The following is a 23,855-nucleotide window of genomic DNA, read 5'->3' on the forward strand; positions in this document are numbered from 1 at the left end:
TCTTCCTCATTCTCGTCCTTTCTCTTCGTTTTTCTGATTTGGAAGTTTTTATTGCTACATCTTCAGGCTTAGCTATTCTTCCCTCAGCTGTGTGTCCTGTCTACGACTGAGCCCATCAAAGACATTCTGTATTACTGTTACACTGTTTTTGATCGTTAGCATTTCTCTTTGGTTCTTTTTAAAATTTTCCATCTCTGCTTACATGGCACATCTGTTCTTGCGTGTTGTCTGTTTTATCCTGAAGAGCCCTTAGCACGTTGGTCATCGTTGTTTTAAATTTTTGGCCTGGTAATTCCTACATCTCTGCCACATCTGAGTCTATTGCTGATATTCTGTCTCTTCAAATGGACTTTTGGCTTTTAGTTTGCCTTGTAATTTCTTCCTGATAGCCAGACATGATGTGCGAGATGAAGGGGATTATAGCAAGTAGAGCCTTAGTACATGGTGGCAAGGTGTGCTTAGGAAAGGTCTTCTGTACTGCTATGATTAGGTCTCAGTCTTAGCACGCCTGCGCCTCTGGCCTGTTCCTTCCACAGACGCTTTGCGGTTTTTCTTAGGTGGGACAGGACGGTGAGAGTGGGCTGGAACTGGGTATTTCCCTTCTCCTGCATGGAAACCTGGAGCAGGTTAGGGTCGACCGTTTCCCTCTATAAAACCTCAGTAGTTAGGCATGTAAAATTGCTTGAGGGTGGCCCTTGCTCAGAAAACACACTCTGATGTAGTTCAAAATATGCAAGGTTTTTTAGACCTTCACCGTGAAAAGTTAGTAGAGCTCCTGGAGATAAAACCCAACAAAGTGTGGGGGCCTCTGAGTTGGTCCCGTGAGTTCTTATCTCTCAGACTTCCCTACAGTGAGCCCCAGCAGCTTTCCACTGACAGGCCAGGTATTCTTGCCCAGTACTGGTTCCCGCTGCTCCAGGAGCGTCTGTTCTGCTGTAAGAACAGTTGCAATAGTTGGTATTCATCTGTCGCCCTCCCCAGTTGTGAGGGCAGCGGTTTACCTTGTCACTGCCCTTGTCCGACAGAGCTAAGAAGAGTTACTGGGTTTTCAGTGTGTTCAGCGTTTTCCTTATTAGGGTAGAATGAGAAAATCCAAGCGTAGATGCCAGACCAGAAACTGAGAGTCTCCCCTTTTCTTGTTAACCTGCATCCTGGCGAGCTGATAAGAAAGCCCAGTGCTTAGGGTGCCTTTACTGGTGTCACATCCAGGCTCTGGTGTACGTGGAGGGACCCTCGCTCTAGCCCTGCCATCTGACCACAGTAAAACCCATCTGGCTGTCTCCCGCCATGCTTGGGTACCTGCCTTGGACACCCCAGTAAGCTTTATATGTGTAATAAGCCTTTTCATAACTTCGTAGTGCAAGTTATCTGATCCAGCTTTTGGGTGAGGGGACTTACTCTTTAGGAAGTGGTCACAACACCCTGTATGTGTAGGAAATCTGAGTGAGTGAAGAAATCCACTGGAACTAGTAAACAAGTTCAGCAAGGTCTTGAGAAAATAATGTATCCACTATAACTGCAGACAACAATCTGGAAATGAAGTTAACAAAATTCTATCTCAAATGGCATTAAAGAGAATATAATTCTTAAGAATATTTTCAACTAAAGAAATGTGAGACTTGTATATAGAAAATTATAAAACATCATTAAAAAAATGGGGAGTGACTCCATTTTAATGGATATGAAACTTCAGAATTATTAAAAGGGCAGCTCCCATCAGACTGTTACAGATCAGTACCCATCAAAATCTCAGCTGGCTTAAAGTATTTTTTGCAGAAATTCACAAGTTGATTCTGTAATTTATTTAGAAAAACAAGGGGCTGGGGATTTAGCTTAGCGGCAAAAAGCGCCTGCCTGGCAAGTGCAAGGTCGTGAGTTTGGTTCCCGGTACCGGAGAAACCCCCCCCCCCCAAAAAAAAAGAAAAACAAGGAGCAGAGCCAAAATAATTTTGAAAAAGAAAAAATGAAGTTGGAGGATGTGAACTTCTCAGTTTCAAAATTTAACTACAAAACTGCAGTAATCAAAACACTATGGTTTTGACCTAGGGTAGAAGTATAAATGAGTGCGACAGAAAGAGTCCAGAAATCTATTCTTATATTTATGGTAAGTTGGTCTCCAAAAAAGTGCAAAGCAGTTTAATTAGCAAAAGGGTAAGGGAGAGTGGCCCTCTTACAAAATGCTGCTAGAGAACCGGAAGTGAACTTTGACCGTCACCTCCTACTGTACATAAAAATTAACAAAAGAATCAAAGATCTAAATATAAAAGCCAAGACTATAAACCTGTGGAAAGAACATACAGGAATAAGTTTTTGTGACCTTTGCTTAAGCAAAAATTTAAAATAGTACAGCCATTTAAAAAGATTAATAAGTTAGATTTCAGCCAGGGATATAGCTCAGTGGCACAAGTACCTGCCTGGCCAGTATAAGGTCATGAGTTCGATTCCTGGTAGCCCCCCCCCCAAAAAAAAGTTGGATTTCATCAAAATGTTTAAATTTTACATTTCAAAAAAATGCATTATTAAGAAAATAGAACAATAAACCAGATTGGGAGGAAATACTTGAAAATAAAGACTTGCGTCTAGTTTATAGAAAGAACTCTTTAACATCTCAGCAACAGGAAGACAACCCAGTTAAAGACTGGCAAAAAGTTTCACTAGACATTTCAGTATAGAAGCTATAGAAGCAAACAGAGAGATGTTCAACGTCATTAGTCATTAGGAATATTAAATTAAACCAATGAGGCACCACTTGTACTCACAAAAAAGACAAGCGTTGATGGCGACGCGGTGAAACTGCCTGCAGCTTGTTAGTGGAGCTTGAAGTGCTGCATTCACTTTGGAATAGAGTTTAGCAGCTCCTTGGTAAGTTAAGCGTAATTTACCATGCAACTTGACAATCTCTGCCTAAGAATCTACTCAAGAGAAGTGAAACTATGCCCACACAAAGGTTTATGTGTGGATTTGTGTACCGGCATTGTTCCTGGTAGCCCAAATTGGAAGCATCGCATGTTTTTGGCTAGTGAATGTGATGTGGTATTTGCACTCAGTGGGGTATTTTCAGCAATAAAAAGGAACCGAATTTACAGGTGCTGCCACATATAAACCTTAAAAACCTCCTTAAGTGAAAGAAGCCAGGCACAAAAGACGACAATGTGTGAGTCCAGTCATATAAAATGTCCAGAACAGGCAGGTCCTTGAGCGGAACAGTGGGGTAGTGATGGCCGGAGATGAGCTGGGAACCAGGAGGAACTGCGCATGGTCGCTGGGTCTCCGTGTGAGGGCGGAAACGTGCGAGAACTGAATTGTGGTGACGACTGCACTCTAAATCTCCTTACTAAAAGTCACCGAGTTCTACATTTATTTATTTATTTATTTATTTATTTTTTGTTTTTGTTTTTTTTCTGGTACCGGGAATCGAACTCACGATGGCACACTTGCCAGGCAGGCGCTGTGCCGCTGAGCTAAATCCCCAGCCCCCCGAGTTCTACATTTAAATCAACTTCGTGGCATAAAAAACGCTAAAATTGCATTGACGCAGGAGGGGGAAAGCACCACTTCAGAATAAACAAAATTGTATTTACAGAGACTATTTTAAAAGGTTGCTTGAAAATTTATTAATACTAATCAGAAAAGTATAAATAGAGAAATAGCCTTTTTATATCCCAGAAATTCTTTGAAAAATAGTTACTTCTGTAAGAGTAATAAGGATGAACATAAATAAATTTAGTAAATGTACTTCTATGAAGAAAATTACAAGTTATAAAAGAATAGTAAAAATAGGGAAACAGTTTACAGTTAACTCAGTATTGTCCTACTTTAAAAATTGAAGGCAGTTCAAGTGGGAACTATAGATTTTTTTAAAAAAAGAACTTGATACAGTGTCTAAAGCCTATCTAAAATGCTGACCCCATGAGCAAAGCATTTTCATAAACAATGAGAGGATCTTACAACTGCCAGAAGCTCACATGCATGTGAAATTACATTGATTAGAACAAGGGGGGTATTGACAGAATACCCCTAAAGACTTCAAAGATCAGGAACAAAACAAGAATAATTACAGACTGAAACACTTATTAACTGCTTAGAAAATTATAACCATGTCCAATATGACAAAATAAATTAAGACTAATCAAAGTGCTTGTGTTTAAAAAAAATCTACAAGATACAAGTAGAAAAATATAAATTGTGTATCAGATTTCTGAGTGGAAAGATATTAAATGTGTGTATATATGTACATTACATATCTGTTTTTCAAACCAAAAATTAAGCTATATAGGAAATTATTAGGCTTAGCCTCAAAAAGTTTTAACTTATCTATGTTCTAAATACTACAGAAGACATTGAATGTACACATTAAGTGTCATGTGTGCAGGTAATCAATAAAAACCCTAATAGCCAGGCCTGGTGGTGTATGCCTATGATCCCAGCTGCACAGAAGACGGGCAGGAGGATTGCAGGTACAAGGCCAGCTGGGCAACTTAAACCCTGTCTCAGAAAAGGGCGAAGATGTTGGTTGGGGTGTGCTTCGGTGGCAGACCAGTTGCCTCGCTTGCACAAAGCCCAGCATTCAATCATTAGTACTGTTAAGAAAAAAACCAGGGGCTGGGGATTTAGCTCAGCGGCAAAGCGCCTGCCTGGCAAGTGCAAGGTCGTGAGTTCGGTTCCCGGTACCGGAGAAAAACCAAAAAAAAAAAAAAAAGAAAAAAACCAGATAGGTAGATAGATAGTTAGATGTAGATATATACAGATAGATAGATATAAAATAGTACCTTAATTGGAATTCACATCCGTACTCTCTTTCCCTGGAAATAATCAGCCTCAAAAACCAGAGATCAAAAATGCCAGCCCCAGCCAGCCTGTCCTTGCCGGGCTTGCCTACAGATAGTCACCAAACCAGAGAACAGTGAGGGCTGGTCAGGCAAGGGTGGGATAACTGGCTTTTTGATCTCTATAGTTTTCAAGGCTGATTATTGCCAGCTAGGTCTTATTTTCTTTTCCTTTTTTTGTGGGGAGGGGTACTGGGAATCAAACTCAAGACCTCATGCTTGACAGGCAGGCGCTGTACCACTGAGCTAAATCCCTGGCTAGGCCTTATTTTTGAGGAAACACAGTGGCACTGCTTAACTTGTAAACTTCTGGGAGAACAACTGCCTTTCTGTCCTATCAGAGAAGCATAGTAAGTATCATTTTTGGCCTATTGAATCAGAAACGGTAAACTAAAAGTATGCACTTGCATATTTTTAGTGGGAAAATAACTTCATGGAGTTTTTTTTTAAATGACAATCTGGAGATTTTAAGTCAGAAGCCGTAGAAATGTTCATACCCTTTGTGCCAGAAATACCATTTCAGTGAGTTTACTCTAAAGAAACAATCAAGTGTATAAAGATTTAGGTGCAGGAGTTGTCATTAAATCTTTATAACATCCATAAATAAAAAATGTATACTGAATAAAAATTACATTCATGCAGTAGACTCATATGGGAGAAAGTTCAGTGATATAAAATGTAATAATATGTTCAGATACAATAAAGTTTAATATGTCCATCTCCCATTTTTCTAAAAAAATTTTTAAAACAGACACCAATGCATGACTTTCTGAGTAATTAGATTAAAGGTGATTTTTGTTCTTGTTAATTTAGAAGATTTTTGGAATGAATATATAATATTTAAAGAATACCCCGAATGTTATCTTTTTGCTTCAAATGTTCTTTAAAAAATGTTATCCCCAAGATGGCATTGGTCGCGTAGTGCGCAGAGGAAAATGGATGAGAATGATAAGCAGTCTCAGTGGAAAGGAAGAGGTGCATCCCCCGTCCAGCCACCAGGTGGCACTGTAGGCCAAAGCCTGTGCTGCAGACCAGCCTGAGAGCTGCAGTGTAATAGTACAGCCGGGCGAGGCTGGGGCGAGGCTGGGTCTAGTGAAGTTGTTTTTTGTTGTTGTTTGTTGGCGTGGTGATGGTGGTGTGGCTTTCCTTGTAAAAGGAAGACATGAAGGGGGTAGACTGAAAGAAACTGCATATTTTTAAGGGGAAATGGACAAAAATGAAGCAGGGTGAGAAGAGTTCTATAGAAAGGGAGATTTCTTCCTTTGAGTCCGCCAGGTAGGCCGGAAGCTACCTGTATGGGCACCTTATGGAGTCAGCAAAGGAGGCTGTGGTGCTGTGTTAATGCTGGGTTCAGAAAGCTCACTTAGGAGAGCTGCCTTGTTACAAAAGAGGAATTTTAAGTGGGATTCTGGTATTTAAAGATGACTTAATTCTGCCTTTTTCTTTTCAAATAGCTGTCACGGGAAGTCTTTTCAGAATAAGCTTAGGTGTACGTGGCCTGCTGGCTGGTGGTATAGTTGGAGCCTTGTTGGGGTAAGTGTTTTGATTCCAGATTGGTACATTTATTAATACCTTGCCTATTAAAAACGTCATTCCCCAGGTGTGGTGCACACCTGTAACCCCAGCACTCTGTGAGGCTGCGGCAGGAGGGTCACCGATTTGAGCCCAGCCCAGGCAACTTGAGGAGACCCTGTCTCAATAAAAACTAAAGGGCTGGGGATATAGCACAGTGCTACAACCCCCAGTACTTCAAAAAAATTTTTTTGTTTTGTTTTTTTCATTTCCAAAGAACAAATTTAATCCTGAGAGCCTGTGAAAGACCTTTACTCTTACATGGCAGTAGCTTTGGCAATCTACTTACAATTGTCCTTGTTGTTTATTTTACTCACAATAAATAATTTAATATTGATTCAGTATAATGCTCTTAAAATCGGCTCCATATTCAAAATTACTCATTTACAATAACACCCAGGATGTGCTTCAATTATTTTCAATTATTTGCTCGTGATTACATTTAGGTTAAATGTCCTTGTAAGGAATGACGACAGAAGTCGTGCTTTCAGAATATCACATGAAGAGCCGCACTATGCACCCTTTACAAGTAATGCTTAAGTGTTGGTTATCTTGGTTTTATATTGCTGTCTAAGAGATCGCCCTGAATTGAGCAGCTTATAGCGACCCCCGCGTATTACCCCTCAGCACTGCAGATCAAGTCTGGGTGGTCCAGATGGGTTTGGTGCTGGGAGTTCCTTGAAGTCAAAAGCGCGGTGCTGATCAGGTAGCTTCTGACCCTGAGGCTTTGGGGCGGAATCTGCTTCCAAGCTCACTCAGGTTGTTGACAGAGTCACTTGATGGGATTCTGGTTTGAGGCCCCTGCTTCCTTGCGGGCTGTCAACCAGGTTGGGAGCTCTGTCCCTGGAGGCCACCCACGTTCCTTGCCATGGGGCCCAACTGTGTTCAAGCCAGCAACGGTTCCCTGAACCTTTCCTTCACACACTTCAAATCTGCTGCTCCCACTCTGCCTGAGGAAGCGGGTTTGTATTACACGCGTGCTTATTTATTTCCTTATTCCTTTGTTTGGGTTTTGAGACAGGTCTCCCCGTGTACTCCAGGCTGGCTTTCAGCTTGCTGTGTAGCTCAGGATAGTTTCCAACTTTCCGTCCTCCTGTGTCAGCCTCCTGATTGTAGGTGTCCACCACCATGCCCAACTAATACATGTTTTCTTTATCCACTCTGTGCACGGACATACAAGTTCCTTCCACTTAGCAAAAATTGTTTTCAAATGAAATTACTCAAGTGGTAACCCGGGGAAGTTAAGTTATACCAAAGTCAAAAACTGTTTCTCTCTGAGAGGCCAAGAAACGAATTCTCCCGTCACTGTAATTATTACCATCTAAATTAGTTCCTCAGTGTGTAACTGTTGGCTGTGTAGCAAAGACAGTTGTGGCAAAGTCTTGATTTGTAGGATGTTTTGGTAGCTTCCCACCCCCGAGACGATAGCATCGGTCCCCTAGTGGAGCATGCCTTCTGCGTTTCCTGTCCTCTGGAGGACCGGTACCACTGTGAACTAGGACTGGCACTTCTGGGAAGACTTCCCTCAGACCTGCTTCCTAGAACTGGTCATAAATGTACACACTCCCTCCGTGCCCTGGTTTGTGTCTCATTCATGATTTTTTTAAAAAGAGCCAATTTCTAGGTTTTCTTCTTTTCAATTCTAGTGAACATTAGGAAGTTGCATAATTGTCTCTGTTGTTTGGTCCAGGAAGGAGGTTGCCTTAATATAACTTTTTTATTTGACAAAGACACTCTGTCAAACGCCCTGTGTCTGATGGTGAACAGGTGGCTGTGTGGTGTCGCGTAGTCCAGATGTTCGCAGTCACAGCGCGCAGGGCTCGCGGTCCCTGACTTTCCCTCCGCTTTCCTGCAGCACTCCCGTGGGAAGCCTGTTGATGGCGCTTCAGAAGTACTATGGCGAGACGGTTCAGGAGAGGAGGGAGAAGGACCGGCAGGCCCTGCACGAACGGAAGCTGAAAGAGTGGTAAGGCGCTGTGGAGACCAGCTGCCCTGGCCACAGGCGCTCCGCTGGCGCCCTCCTGACCGTGCTCTCCACTGCCCGTGGTTCCAAGAAACGTCTCTTTGGACTGAATCTTTTACTCAAATTCGTCCTGTCTTTCAATCCATTTAATTACGGAGAATTAGGAGACACTAATTTTATTTTTAATGTGATGAGGATCTTTATTGAGACACTCTTTTAAAAGTTAAAGTGCTGTAAATGTACTCGGTAGCATATTTTTTTTTTCTTGTTCTGTGTTCTTAACTGCATAGGAAATTACCGAAAGGGAACACACACCGAGGAGTGAGCTTTACTTGTCTTGCGTAAAAAGAGTGCCATCGCGTGTATCTCAGGTACTTTTCTCGTTGCTGAGACATAATACCGGACACTCAGAGTTAAAGGGGAAAGGCCTATTTAGCTCACAGTTTGCGGAGGTTTCAGTCCATGTCGGCTGGCTCCAGGGCTGGGTGGCATGGCAGAGGGCAACAGTTTGTGGCAGTGGAAGACAGCACAAGCAACAAAGGGAAGACAAGCCTCTTTCTGTCCCTTTTATCTTACCCAGACTACCAGGGTTAGGGCGGTGCCACACCAATGATTTGGTAATCACACACCCTTAATCCACCATCACGTACTCTGGATTCAGCCATCTCTGAAAAACCCCTAGGACCTCCTGTGGCCGTGGGGGGCATCTAGACCCGGACCATCATACCCTGTCTTGGATATGACATACAGCACACAGCACAGAGCATGCTGAGTCTCTGCATTCAGATCTTCTGCTTCCTGCTGCAGACTGAGAGGAATGAAGCGGACAGAGTGGCTGTCTGTGCAGTGGGTGCCGCCGAGGAGTGTGACAACTCTTGCCTGTTCTAGCTCATCACTTCCTGGGTGGGAAACGGTGATGAGACCACTGCAGACTGCAGATTTTAAGGAAGATCAGTGTGACAGGCTAGTATACCTAGTACCCCCTGCATAGAAATGATTCTCACGGTTCAGCTTCCTGGGTACCTGTGAAGACTGCTGCTGCTGCTATTTTGGTAACTGGGTAGACAGGCAATCATTTTTTCCATTGATTTTATTTGAACCTTTATTTGTGTTAAGTGCATATACACACATGGAAATTCTTAATACCTGTGGTTGTGTTGTCCATGGACTTTAAGTGCTGTAGGAGAAAAGCATTGATTTTGGAGCGAGCCAGTGAATTCTTAAAAACTGGGCTTAACTCCCAGCTAGACTGTGAATTAGTTCTGTGACCTTAATTTCCTTAACTTCAAGCCTTTGTTTTTTTTCAGCTGCTCTGGGGCAGAATTTGCAATGCCCAATAATTGTTTTCCTGGTCATAGCATGCAGTTATCTGGGTTCTAGGGTGGAGTGCTAAAAATTTTCAAAGCCAGCAAAATTGGATATTATGGAGAATTAAAAGCACAAGAGCATCAGCTTATTTCTTATTTCCTAGGTGTCATAAGAAACTTCTTTTTTGATAAGGAAGTTTTGAGAAAGAAGTCAGAAAGGAGAGGAAAAATTTGACCGTTTGTCTCTGATATAGGATGTTACGGAAGAATTTAACATTTTGGAATAGATGAACAGATGCTAACTATATTCTAATAAACAAGAAGTGACGGGACAAGCACCTGCCTGGCAGGCACAAGGTCCTGAGTTCGATTCCTGGTACAAAAAAAAAAAAAGAAGCGAGAAAACCTACAAAAGTTGATTAGTAGTTTAGAGATTTAAAACCTTAAGAATGAGTAAAAGCAATAACTGATTACGGTGGTGCCTTGGTTCATGAACTTAATTTGTTCTATGATTCTGGAAAAGATGGCTGCAGTTATGTTCATCACCTGATGCAGAATTGGCAAACAAGAAAAAATTTTGCCAAACACCTGTGTTTGTGAACCAAATTGTTCACAAACAAAAGCATTTGTGAACTGAGGTACCACCATGTAGTAATGAAAGGATATTTTGGCAAGAGGAAATAGTGTTGAAAAGATACAGCTTTTATAGAGGAGTGGTGTTTGTATATGTGTGTGTTATTTCTAAGGAGAGTTAATTCAATACATGTTTAAGTACCTTCTGTACATCTGCTGCTTTGCTTGAAAATGATACAAGGAAATCAGAGTTTCAAAAATTTCCTTACTTAGCAGAAGTCCAGAAAACTGGTTATAGGGATCTGGAAGAAGAAATGGGCAAATCTGGTTGAGTTGCATTGAGAATAAAGTTGTTAGTTGCCCTGATAATCACTTAAAAGAAAGGAAGATACAGTACTAATAGTTGATTTAGAAAAAGAAGTGATGTATTATTATTTGGAAATTAGATCCTAACTCTTCATAAATATACTTGACTTTTCCCAGATCCCCACTGTTAACAGCTTTAGTCCCGTTTGTGTGAAGGTCTGGTGAGGATTTGTGGAGTGGCAGGGTGCTCACATTCCTCCAGTTCAGGGGCAGGAGGACAGCCCAACTTGGAGACTTACACAGGGCTTGTCCACTTCCTCCCCCCCCCCACCCTCCCCAGCACTCTGGGGCCTGGGATGTGGGAATCTCTTAGGGATCAGAGCTGCTGTCCTAACCGTGCCCATTTTGGTAATGTGGGAACTGTGATCGGCTTGCCTCTTGATGAACTTCCTGTTCCTGTGACATAATAGCTGAGAAAAAAAAAAGGCAGAAAGCTTTACTTCGGCTCATGGTTTTGGAGGTGTCGGTCCGTGGCTAGCTGGCTCCACCGTTTTCAGGCCCCCATTGAGGCAGAAGCATCAAGGGGGAAGAGCGTGGCACTAGGAAGCAGAATGAGCAAGCCAGACAAGAAGTGATGGGGCAGAATATACCCTTCAAAGCCTCTAAGGACCCTTTAAGGACCTGCTCTGTGCCTGGGCCCCACCCCCTAAGAAGCCCTTCAGCCAATGAGTTCAGTAAGGGGTTACCCAGTCACTTCCCTAAGGCCATCAGTTGGCAGCCAAGTCTGCAACCCAGTGAGCCTTTGGGGGAACATGTTAGACCCCAGCAATAGCAGCCCGTGGGTACTGTTAGAGAACAAAGAAAGTCATTGTATTGAAGTGCAGGGAGCAGTGTTTGTTCCTCCACTGTCACATGAAAGCAGGGACAGTAAGACAAATACTGCCTTAAGTCTCTGAGAACTTCTACTTTTTTGATTACAGGAGAGCCAGACTGCAACTCACTGAACTCCTGCCTGAGGAGATCGAAAGTAATTTACAGAAAAATCAATCCCAGGACGATGCTGAGAAAATCGAAAGCCTGCTGAGCCTCCCTAGAAACCCTTCACCGGATAAACAGGGCGAGGACTGAGAACGTTCTGGAACTGAAGCACCCGGGGGAGTTGAGTGCAGCTGTGTGGCCGCGTCCGCCGATGCCAGTGCCAAGACATTCTTAGATCAGCCTGCGAGAGGCGTAAAGGCTGGTGCCTGTGGTGGCAGTGACTTATTTTTTGAATGGAGAATTGGACTCCTGTACTCTCACTTACCCTTAAATTTAAATTCATACTTAAATCTGTATCGGTCTATTGATCTTTACCCTGGATCTTATAAAAGTTACTAAAACTTTTCCCAAAAGGTGAAAGTTGAACTCCATGGGTTTTGTGTTTGCTCATGTAGTCCTTTGAAAGTGTTCTCTGGGAATGACGGGGAGGCGAGGAAAGAACCAGGCACGGAAACAGCTGGGAGTGCTCCGGCCCTGGAAGCGGTGAGGGCCTAAGTGCATAGTGGTGCTAGTCTTGTTTTAGCAAGGATCGAAGATGACGACTGCCATTTGAACTAAAACACCAACTGAACCAAAAGGAAGTAGGTCAGACATTGTGACACACTCGGACTTGCAAGATGTTGGTGCTGTAGTATGCAGGAGCTGCCGGGAAAACACCATCCCTGCACGCAGGAGTTTGCTGCCTCAGAAGGAAAACAGGCTGGAGTTCAGCAGCTCGTGCACGAGGAGGAGACGGATGACGGAAAGAAGTGTGCATCAGCCCCTCGTTGCTGCGGTTTTGCTTTCTGCAGCTGAATTACTGTGATCCAAAATTACTACATGAAAAATTCCAGAAATAAACCATACATTTTAAATTATATGCCTCTGCGTGTGTGTGTGTGTGTGTGTGCGCGTGTGTGTGTGTGTGTTACTGGAGATTGAATCCAGAGCCTTGTGCATGCGAGGCAAGTGCTTTACCACTGAACTACACCTTCAGCCTCAATCGTACGCCTTGCTGAGTAACATGATAGAGTTCAAGCTGTGCTCCTGCATGGGCCCATTGTCCCCGTGTCCAGCACATTTACACGTGTACCCTACCAGCTCTGTGGTCACTGAGGAGCCTTTTTGGCTTTCAGATCACAGTGCCTGTCTTCAAGTAACCCTTGCGTCACTGCGTCACGGCCCCGAAACACAAGAGTATTGACGTGCCGGATGTGCCAGACAAGCCGGAGAGCGCTTCCTGTATATAAAAAGGTGGGCGTTCTGGGTGACGTGCCACACGTGTGCTTCCTAGGCATCCACTCGGAGATGTTGGAGCGTGTGCCCCTGGATAAGGGAGATGGCTACGACATGGGGTCGAGGAGAACCTGCTGGTGTTTTCTTTCGGTGTTGGGTCTCTCTGCTTCTACTCTAAGAATACTCATGGTCCCCAGGAGCAAGCATAATGTAGTACCTAAAACCATGGCAAGCCTCTGGCCCTCTCAGCCAGGCAATTTAGTAGCCATGTGACACATAGCAAAGCCATTGTACTTGAAGTCTCAGTTTTCTCATCTGCTAAAAGCAATAGTATCCACTTGAGAGTGGTTATTAATTTGTTTATGTACAGTGTGGTACTGTGACATACATATTTGGCCTTTGGCCCTAACGTATAACTGCTGAAGACCCTGGGGTCTCTGAAGTGACAGTGTCTCTGTGGATGCTGAGTTGAGTGGTGGCTGGCAGCCCCAGCGGGATGGGGGCTGCTCGCCCAAAAGACCAGAGCAAAGTTAGAGAATAGGCTCTGGTAAGGGGAATGAAGCAGTGTTGAGTTGACCGCTAGTGGCCAGAGATTTCGTCAGTCATGCATGCGTGATCAATCTTCCATAAAAACTCAGAAGGGCAGGGTTTGGAGAGCTTTTGGATAGCTGAACAGGGAGTTTCCTGGAGAGTGGGCTTTGCAGAGAGAGCAGGAGGGCTCAGAAGCTTCCCACTCCTTCCCCAGGCCTTGCCCTATGCACCTGCTCCTCGGTACCCTTCGTTAATATCCTTTATAATAAACCAGGTCTTTGAGCCACTCAGGCAAACTAATCAAATCCAAGGATGGGCTTGTAGGAACCTAGCTTCATAGTGATTGGTCCGAAGCACTAGTAAAACAACCTGGGGCTTGTGATTAGCACCTGAGGCAGGGGCAGTCTTAAAGGACAGCCCTCCACCCATGAAAGCCAATGCCAGTCCTGGGAGGGTACTGTCAGAACTGAGTTGGATTAGAGAAAGTCCATTTTGTGTTCACTGCAGAATGAACTACTTGCTTTCTGGTGGGGAGAAACCTCCATATCTTCTGGGGTCACAGGAATCTATGTTGGTTGGGGTGAGTAAAGGGAAAAAGCAATCACTCCAACAGGTTCAATGCTCTCGCACTTGGGCGTTCCATAATAATAAGTATTAGTAGCTACAAGGATACAAAGACTTCTGTACCATTGTATTGCTTCTATGATCTACATGTTATTACTATATTCCATCAGGCATTTTCTCCTCAATTCATAAATTACTGACAAATTGGCAGTGTCCTAGTCACAATCTATTCAGTGTCCTAGTCACAGTCACATATAGGTTAAATCTTTCAACTAGAAATTATAGAACTAGAGAGTTGCTTTTAAAAGTAAGTTTATTTGTATCACAAAAATATCAAAATAATAAAGTACAACTTTTAAAAGGTAGAATACATTTATCAAATGTAATAAGTAATAATTTATTTTAATGACTACACTGTTCCTTAGACTTAACTTTGTAATTCTTTTTCAGGTGTTCTTTTGATCATATCTAAAGATCGTGAATCTTAGTTCCGTACTGTAGTTGCTGGGTTATTTGGTGTTTGTTTCTTGGCTTTGAGTTCTTCGTTTTCTTCAGTGATTTAGTTCTGAGCAGACCCATTTCAAAGTATACCTACATTTCTTATGCTGCAGAGCAGAATCTGTCCCCCTTAGAGCTACCAAAACAAAACATTTTAAATACAACCACGTTTGAGAAACTTGTCAACCTTCCTGTCAACCACCCATTTTCAGATGAGAATATCTCATTGTCCCGGTTTCAGTTGGGTCCACTCCTAGTTCACTAGCTATGGAAGGCCTTTTCAGAGAAACAGTGGGGAATAACAGAGGAACAGCAGTTGGCTACTTCTTTCTTTTCCGATGCTCTGTGCATGTTAGAGGATGCAGAAATACGAAAGAGGTCTAAGGAAGCCCCATCGAAGGCAATCATCCCTTATTTCTGAAGATAGCTTACTACCCAGTAAAAAACTATCTCATCTTACATGAGAACTTTCTCATGAGTATTTCACAAATGAGGCCAGACTAGCCTCAAGCTGTTTAAAGAGGTTATCAGTCCAATATGAACCAAAGACCATGAATATTTATTTAAACTCTCCCTTTCCAACCGAACCATAGCAGGGGATGAAAAGGACCATTTGTTATTTCTCAAGTTTATCTTGTGTAGTTCACTGAAGAAGCGAAAGAGCACCAGAAAATCTAGGTTCTGGCTCTTGCCTTCACAGTACGGGCCTTTTCCTGGGCCTTAGTATTCTCCCTTCTGGACATGAAGAAATCGTCCTGTCTAAGTCCAGTCATCAAGGTCACCAGAACTACTGTCCTATTCACACAGCATCCCACTAGTTTGCTTCTGCAGAGCCACAGAAGGGAAGAGTTTTGTCCTAGAGCACAGGCAGGATCGTCCTGGTCATCTGCAGACGTTTCTGGAAGAAGTCAGTCAGTCCCACGAAGCAGGTGGGACCTGAGGAAATAATGAATAAATGAGTACTTAAATTTGCAAGAGAGAGCATTTTAAAATTGTACATATTTTTTAATCTCAAGGCCAAGTATATTCCCAACTTGAAGTCACACTGTAAATACTAATCTTGCCAGCTGAAGCATAGGAAGGGAGACTTACAGAATTTAGAACTAGTCTAATTTTTACTACACGAAATATTTATCAAGCAAATGTTCATTATGTACCAACTATCCCCAAAGAACAAAATGCCGTGCACCAAAGCTCTCTTCTCTGTGTGGGGCAAGGCCTGCTCTTTTCTACACACCTACAGTGTAGGAAGTGATATAAAACAGGGATCATGAAAATAAACCCAGATAGTGTTTTGTGCTATACAGAAGTTCAGAGGTGGAGTTACTTCAACTTGACGAGGCGGTCACACAGCGCTTCGTGTAGAAGATGTGACTCATGATTCATGGTTTCATTATGAAGCATCATAGACCAGAAGACTTTTTCTTTTTTTACCTGAAGTCCTGGGAATTGAACCTAGGGTAAGTGTGCTGAGCTACATCCCCAGTCCCTTTGTTTTCATTTTTTATTTTGAGACAGACTCTTGTTAAGTTATGTGAACTGAGCTCAACCTTGTGATCCTCCTGCCTCGGCCTCTCAGAGTGTTGGGATTACAGATGTGCACCATTCCCTGCTCACGAGAAGGCTTTTAAGACAGAGGGAAAGTCAGGGAAATTCTACTTAACCACAGAACAAAGGAGGAGGAATATCCTGCAAATGGCAGCCCAAGAAGTGAGCAAGTATGTTGGAATGAAACCAGGATAGGAGTAAAAAGTACAGGTGCGCTGCCCTGCCACGTCATAGTGACCGAGCAGGAGCTTGCAGCCCCGTCCGAGTGCTGGCTGGCTCCTGATCTGTGTGACCTTGTGCGTATTGCTCAACTTCTAGGCATTTTGGGTTTCTCTCCCATAAAAATGGGTGTAGAAAAAAAATCACATGCTTTGTCAGATTACGATGAAACTGATTTTGCAAAACATAAAAAAGGGGTTATTTTTCATTTTCCTTTAAAGGCAATGTAGCAGACTCTCATTTTATGCTGGTGTTACCCTAAACTTCTAAGTCCAAGTGAGACTGTTTGTAGAGGTTATACCTACCGCGGGCCTGCTGTTAGTCTCCGACTGCAGTGTTCGTGTTTTTTTATGTGAAAACACCAGGGGGTTTTAGGAGAACGCTAAGTTGACTGAAGTTAGCAGTGTGACTGTTACCAGCACTACTGCCATGTTAACTCTTTCCTTTGAGACGGTAGTTATTCATGTAGAATAATGTTTTGTAATTATTCCATTGCATGTAGAAGGATGTTTTCTAATTGCATGTTTAAAATGGTTTCATTTGAGATAGTAATTACTCCATTGCACGTAGAGTCAGCAAGACCAGTTCTAAGTGTTGGATACCACTCGTGTAACTGGCCTGTTCATATGAAGGGTCTGGGGACTGTCATAGGAAGAACAGTGGAGAGAACAAAAGACCCACAGACTGGAGAGATCAGCTGGAATGTAGAGGGTTAAAAGTTTTGAAGCGTTTCGTGTAGCCCCTGAGCTGTTTGAGTGGGAAGTGACATGACAGAGTAACTCTTTATGAAATCTGACACAGTCATTGGTTGGTAGGATGAGTGTGCCAGTGAGGGGCAGAGAGATCAAAAATGATGTTACTAGGTTGGTACAAAATGTTCCCAATCTGTGTCCATCAACAGAGCCACGGGAGGAAATGAATGATCAGTAAGAAGGTAGCCCGGGAAAATTACTTCAGTGTTTGGTTGATAATGAAAGCTTAAACTGGCTGAGAAGAAGGAACATTTCCAGACGGCTGAATGGCACAGTAAAGAAAGAGGTTGCAAAGGCAGAGTGCCCATGGGGAGCCGGGAAAAGGCTGCCGATCTGTTTAGGGAAATGCCAAGGAAGTTTGTGAGAAGGTGAGGTGACAGGTGAAAGAGCTCAGATTCGGTACTGAAAGGACAACCGTGCCCCACCATCAACATGATGACATGTTCAAAATTGGTTAAGAATTGTTAAAGGAAGCTACCTTCAAACATTCTGTTTCACCTGCTGATTCTCAGGTTCACTATAGACAGTCTTCATCTGCCGTCTGGCGTCTTCTTCTCTCTCTCCATTGTGGGGCACATTCTTGGAGATAAACATGGACAATGAAACTGTTAGGTGATTTTCCCTTAAATGGTGCCCATAAATCTCAGCAAGTCTTCGGGCTGTGTTAGACTTAAAGCAGTGGTTCTCCCTCTAGGGGGGATTTCCAACCCACCCAGGGCCAGTTGGTGATATGTGGAGATATTTTTTTGGTGGCCACACTGTGGCAGGGGGTACTCCTGACACCCCAAGAGTAGAGGCCAAGGAAATTGGTAAAGATCCTCTAAATCACAGAGTAGCTCTAAAACAAGCTCGGTGTCATGTCCTATGCCTGCAATCCCAGTGGTAGGGAGGCTGAGATGGTGGAATCCTGAGTTCAAAGTCAGCCTAGGCTACATAGTGAGACCTCATCTCAAAAAACCGAAATTATCTAGCCCAAAATGTCAGTAGTAATAGTGCTGAGGATGAGAACCCTGAACTAGAGAGGGTAGGGATAGAAAGTTCATATTAGAAACACCTTGAGTCAAAAAAAAAAAAAAAAATAGAAACACCTCGAGTCCCCCAGACTCCTTTACTCCTTTGTCCTACCCATGAGATGGAGTGCTCTGAGCGTGGGCTCTAGTACCTTCCCTGAGCTTTGCTATTGTGTGTGTATGTGTATGTGTGTGTATATGTGTGCGTGTGCACGCGTGTGCGCATGCACACCCATTGAAGGGAAGTCAAGAGATGTCGGCCTTCTCATTTTCTTTGTTCTGTGTACCTAATTTCTCCTCCACAAAGAACTGATGATTACATGGTGATTACAGCCATAGTTTCATGATGGTTATAGCTGTAGCTCAGGCCTAGCAGGTCCTCTTCTCTTAATTACAGAGACTAAAAGTAGGATATATATAGGTCAGAAATTTAAATCCATAGGGTAAAATATCCTGGACATCTTTTTCATCAACCACTCCTCATATTTCATCCAAAAGTGTGTTTTGAAGAATTGAGAGTTGGTGAAAACATTTGTGGCCGTATAGTTCATCTGCTTAGAGTACGTCTCCTCTCCCTCCAGGAAAATGATTCTGGCCTCCCTATTCTTGCCATTCTGCCTTTCCTCAGACTCCAAATCAAAGATTAGAATCCTGGCATCAGAGATGTTTCCAAACTAGTTAGCAAGCCTCGGTGTCCCTAAGAAGATAGGAGATTAAGGAAAAATAAAAGGATTAAACTAGAATGCATTTTAGGGGCAGTGATTTCTTGTTTCAGTAACTCCAGTGCCTAGGAGAATGCCAGGCGCCTCTCAGGTGACCAGGAAATGTTTCTCCAGTGAGTGGGCAGAAATTGCTGAGACAAATTGTAGAGATTTGCTGCAAGTCTAAGAAGAGACTAGGTTGAAACTGAGAGAGCCTGAAACATACTGATAGGGTCTGGGCTTCCAGGAGTTGCCATCACAAGGATAAAAAGGTAGGACTTACTTTTGTAGACCAGGGCCCCGACTCCAAGGACAGAAATCACAAATATGAAAATCACGAAACTCATCCATGCTGGGAACTCATGATCAGGGGTATCAGGGTTTGACGGCTGGGCTACGGAGAGAAATGAATAACGTGAGCTGTAGTACTTTTCCTGCGGCTTGGCTCCCATCCCGTGCATCTTCTGTATGAAACTGCAGAGAATTTTTCTCTTCTTTGCCTGGTCAGCTCTCTAATACACAGCTGCCAGCATTTCTCTTGCATACTTTTTTCAGTGAGACACATACTGTGGGCAACTCATACTCAAATGTGAGATACTGGATATGAAAAGGACAATTTGAACTTTTGCACTTACTAAGGGCATAAAAAAGAATCTAGAGAGATACTTTAAAGGCTTCTTGGCATCCTAACTCATTTTCATAGCAGATAAAGCTAGCAGAGTCACTTGGCATTCCTTTGAAGGATGCATTTGTTTCACCATCTACCCTTCAGCTCCTGGCAGGATCAAAGAGGCCCAGCAAAAAGTACCAGTGGGTGTGCCTTGGTATTAGGTGGGGTATCCTGAAGACAGCTCTCCAGGCTCCACAGGGAGCACGAGAGAGCATAAGGAAGGAAGTGGGTGGGCGAAGAAAGATTTGTGTTTGTGATGCTGCCATCCCTCCCTCCTGATCATGCGCAGCAGCTACAACATTTATTTTTGAGCCCCTTTGAGTGAGCCACAAGCTCTGCAGAGAGGGCAGGATAGAAACTGAAAGATATTTTAGCAGCTCATCCTTTTCTGGTTTCTCTGGAATGACTTACAAATACACTTTAAACATTTGCTGACTCACTAGTTTTCGCTTTTCCGGGTACCAAGGCTTGTGGGTAAACTTTGATCTTTAGCTTATTGGACTTCTCATCGGCCACTGACCCACAGACTCCTCTTCCGCTAACTTCTACGACACCCGATCCTTCTGGTTCAGCTTTTTGCCCTCAATTTTCTTTGTAGGCTTTTCTTTTTTTTCTTGTCCTTTAAATATTGTAGGTCTCATGTCCTGTCTGTGGCCCAGTCCTCCCAGGTGATCTTATCCATACCCAAGGCCTAAAAAGCCATCAGATTTCTGAATCTGAATATAATATTTGTGATCTCATTTCTGGCACTGGATTTTGTAGCTGCAGCTGCTGACTACATGGCTGGGGGCCAGGTTCTCCACCTGATTGAACTGAACTCACCACATTCTTTCCAAAGCACAGCTACCAGCTGCATTCACCCATGGCAACAGATGACATCACTGCTAATCACCCAAATAAAAGAGACAGACTTTCTTTGTTCTCGTTGCCCAGTCAGCTCCCATGTTCTCGCTATGTTCAGAATATCTCTGACACTATTTGCTTTTCACAAATCTTTTGGAACAGCTGCCTCAGTTTGGATTTTTCTCATCTCCTGCCTAGTAGCCTCCTAGTTGCCCGCTTTGTATCAGTTGTCCTGGGCTATAATAATTCCTACACATTGCTATTACAGTCATTATCCAAAAATGCATCTCTGCACCAAGATGCTTGCCACAGACAAAGTAGGAAAAGCTGCCTTCTCCTTTTTCCTAAAATACCAGGTTTCAAGGAGACATCAAGTGATTCCCAGAGCTGGCCACTGCAGGCCAGAATGGCATATAAAGTAACAGAGGAGCCCTTAGAGGTGTCCTGGAGGCACAGAAGTTTCATAGGCTCCGGCTTACTCCTGGCTTCCTTTCAAAAACACTTCCCACCCACTCCAAAGCCTCAGCCAGCCTAGAGAAGCAATGTGTGTGTGAAGGGGAAAAGGAGCCAGGTACAGCCAACTGCCTCTGCCTTTGAGAAACCTCGTAACACACCCCGGGGTCAGACCCAGGGTCCAAAGTGCACAGCTGTGAGGGGCCCTGTGTGGAAGGACTCACACTAGAGGTCAGGAGGGGGCTGCCTGACTTACCTCCTTCCAGTTTATCAAGGGCTAACAGATTCATCATGCCTAGACTAAAAGAACCATATACCCAGTCTGTTCAGTGATTTGGGTTTTTCCCATATCAGGCGTTGATATAGCCAATACTGTGATCTCTAACATTTCTGTGAACTTCGTACCCAGAGAATGTTTCTTTGTACTGTCAGCCCTCAGCACCCACAGATGGGCTATTTGCTTTTGACTCTTGCTCTAAGGATGCCTGCGATCCCAAATACTTACACTCTCAAACTCTCCAGCCACAAAGACAGAACCCGTAAGCTGGTTAACAGCAGTGCCTGGGCTACACCTGGGGTTCCGCCTGTTATTAGAACAAAGTTTACTGGGACACAGCCGTGTCCTTCATTCATGTCTTGTCCATGGCTGCTTTTGCTGTGCGGTAGCAGAAGTGCGACGTGGTGGCAGAGACTGAACCACGCAGTCTAAAATACTCACTGTGTGGCTCTTCTTACAAAAATCTTGGTGACCCTTGCCTAAGAGCATTATGCATGCTTGCATTCCAAACACAAGGCCCAACTAAAATATGATTTGCTTCACTGATTCACCTCTGGAATATTCTAAAACTGGTTAAATGATGATATATTTATAGGGCAAAAATAAGCCCTGAATTAATAAACTGGTTTTATTTTACTATTTGAGTCAAACCTCACTTTTATAAATGTTTTAGAATACATAAGTGATTATCGAGAGAGATAAGTTTAGGGTATAATAATACCGTGCTGCACTGGGTTTATGTTGGAACTAATTTTCCCAGAAAATTTTATCTCATTATCCATTGAGCAAAATAGTTTAAAAATCCATCTCAGGACTGAAAGAGCTGTCAATAAATGAGAATGGAGTGGCTAAAATAGCTCCTCAATGACAAAGAAAAAAGGAAGACATATGCCACACCGTAAATTATACCATATGCTAACATACCACTGAATATCACACTCAAATGCATTGTTTATTATGCACATACATAAAATATATCTTTGGGAGCTGGGTTGAGGGGCATCCTGCTGGTCCCCTGTACAGTCAGCCACGTATTTCAAGTATTTGAATTCTCCTGTGATAACCTAACCACGTTTTTTTCTCCATATTTTATATTCAGATAATTTTACCTCTTGAGGAAAGAAAATCCTACAAGTTGAACTCTTGGCTCAAAACTGACCTCTTTTCTTTTCTTTGTTTTCTTTCCTGTTTTTTCTTTTTATTTCTTTCTTTCTTAATTTCTTTCTATCTTTCTTTCTTTTTTTTTTTAGACAGGGTCTCACTATACAGTTCAGGTTGGCTTTGAATTCACTTTGTAGCCTAGCCTAGACTCACACTTACAGTAATTCTTCTGCCTCAGCCTCCCAAGTGCTGGGATTACAGGCATGTGCCACCATGCCTGGCAATCTTTTTTTTTTTCCCTCAAGTATTATTTTCAAAGAGTGTATCACTCACTTGCTTTATCAGACTTTTGTTTTTTGTTTTGTTTTGTTTTGTTTCAGTACCGGGAATCAAACTCACAACCTCATGCTTGCTAGGCAGGCGCTGTGCCACTGAGCTAAATCCCCAGCCCCAAGACTTTTGTTTTAAGTATTGGGGATTGAACCCAGGGCTTTCACACTGAGCGAGATCCCTAGCCTTTTACTTTATTTTTACTTTCGTGACAGGGTCTCTCTAAATTGCTAAATTTTCAAGTTGCCTAGGCTGGGTTTAAACTTGTGATCCTCCTGCTTCAGCCTCCCAGAGTGCTGGGATTCTAGACCTGTGCCATTATGCCTGGCTGAACTGTAGTTTTTAAAAAGCATGGTGGCGCACACCTGTAATCCTCAGCACTTGGGAGGCTGAGGCAGGAGGATCACTTCAGAATTCAAGGCCAGCCTGGACTACATAGTGAAACCCTCTAAAAAAATAAAAAAGACTATAAAAAAAATAAATAAATAAAAAGCACATTCACTGATAGAAGACAAAGGTTTGATACCGTGGCACTGCAGGAGTTGGGCCCACTAGAAGAAAGTGCCAGAGGGCCAAGGGAATTATACAGGACAAGTATTATTACTTTCACTAAAAAGCAATGTGATTACAGGAGTTGCCAAGATGACTACTTGATGGACAGCAGTTGCTAGGTATATAAATTTTAAAACATTTGAAAAGAAAAGAAAATTAGCCCAGCAACATTATCATCACACCTTGTCCACTGACCTTGGTCATGACAGCACATTTTGAATGCCTAACATGACTATAAATGTTCAATCAAGCTGGGCGTGGTGGCACATGCCTGTAATCCCAGCAATCAGGAGGCTGAGGCAGGAGGATCCTTGCAAGTTCGAGACCAGTCTGAGCTACAAAGTGAGCTCAAGTCCAGCCTGAACTGCATAGCGAGACCCTGTCTCAAAAAGAAAAAAAAAAAAAAAAAATTTCAAAGTCAGTAAATTCAATCCCAGGACGGATCTGACTGAGTGATTTTCTTTCTAGATTCTATGGAGTGGAAAGTCCCAGGGGTGGCGTTGCTTACGTTTCTGCCAGATGAATGTCTCTGACACTGTTTTGTCTCCGTACTTGACAAGACACTTGAAGATGTGGTTGCTCGTCATGTTGAAATGCAGTTCACTGCTTACGGCAAATAGCTCTGTCTGGGGGTCCTGGGAAACCGTTGGGTGGGCAGTATTTATCTCTTCTCCATTTTCCAACCAGGAGAGGAGAGGCTTAGGAAAGCCTCCAGAAGTTGAGCATAGTATCATTTTAATGTCTGTAGATATATTTCCCAGGTCCGTGATACTAGGAGTAGGGAAGTCAGCTAGAGAAAAAACAAACATATAATTACATCTGGTTACAAATCTGTGTGTATGGGTTTATATATTTTTAATTTTTTTACAGATTTTTTTATTTTAAAGAGAATAAAAATTTAAAAAAACATTAAAAGCAATACAGCATTTCAAAACAAGATGCTAGGAAATCAACAATGGTCGTTATATTGCATATTATTATCTTCCAAGTAGTTGTTCAGATTACC

General features: G+C 42.9%; 2 protein-coding genes across 4 annotated transcripts in view; one reads left to right on the forward strand and one right to left on the reverse strand.

Annotated features, from left to right (window-relative positions):
• Timmdc1 (translocase of inner mitochondrial membrane domain containing 1) overlaps positions 1-12,444 on the forward strand; it is a 26,735-nt gene extending 14,291 nt beyond the window's left edge. The window contains exons 5-7 of one of the 2 annotated variants that reach the window (XM_013515089.1): positions 6,281-6,359; positions 8,254-8,364; positions 9,169-9,324. In XM_013515089.1, the coding sequence (XP_013370543.1) occupies positions 6,281-6,359; positions 8,254-8,364; position 9,169 (191 nt within the window). In that variant the 3' untranslated portion in view covers positions 9,170-9,324. Of the gene's footprint in view, positions 1-6,280; positions 6,360-8,253; positions 8,365-9,168; positions 9,325-11,527 lie in introns of those variants that run through there. The other variant, XM_005386443.2, reaches the window with a different exon arrangement.
• A 2,487-nt stretch (positions 12,445-14,931) lies between these two features.
• Positions 14,932-23,855, reverse strand: part of Cd80 (CD80 molecule) — a 36,751-nt gene continuing 27,827 nt past the window's right edge. For both annotated transcript variants that reach the window (XM_005386449.2, XM_013515216.1), the window contains exons 4-7: positions 23,358-23,639; positions 18,907-19,017; positions 17,391-17,491; positions 14,932-15,329 (exon numbers count right to left, since the gene is read on the reverse strand). In XM_005386449.2, the coding sequence (XP_005386506.1) occupies positions 17,430-17,491; positions 18,907-19,017; positions 23,358-23,639 (455 nt within the window). In that variant the 3' untranslated portion in view covers positions 14,932-15,329; positions 17,391-17,429. The remainder of the gene's footprint in view (positions 15,330-17,390; positions 17,492-18,906; positions 19,018-23,357; positions 23,640-23,855) is intronic.

This window comes from Chinchilla lanigera, unplaced genomic scaffold (genome assembly GCF_000276665.1).
Source record: "Chinchilla lanigera isolate Chin_1 unplaced genomic scaffold, ChiLan1.0 scaffold00026, whole genome shotgun sequence".
In the NCBI taxonomy this organism is placed as follows: domain Eukaryota; kingdom Metazoa; phylum Chordata; class Mammalia; order Rodentia; family Chinchillidae; genus Chinchilla; species Chinchilla lanigera.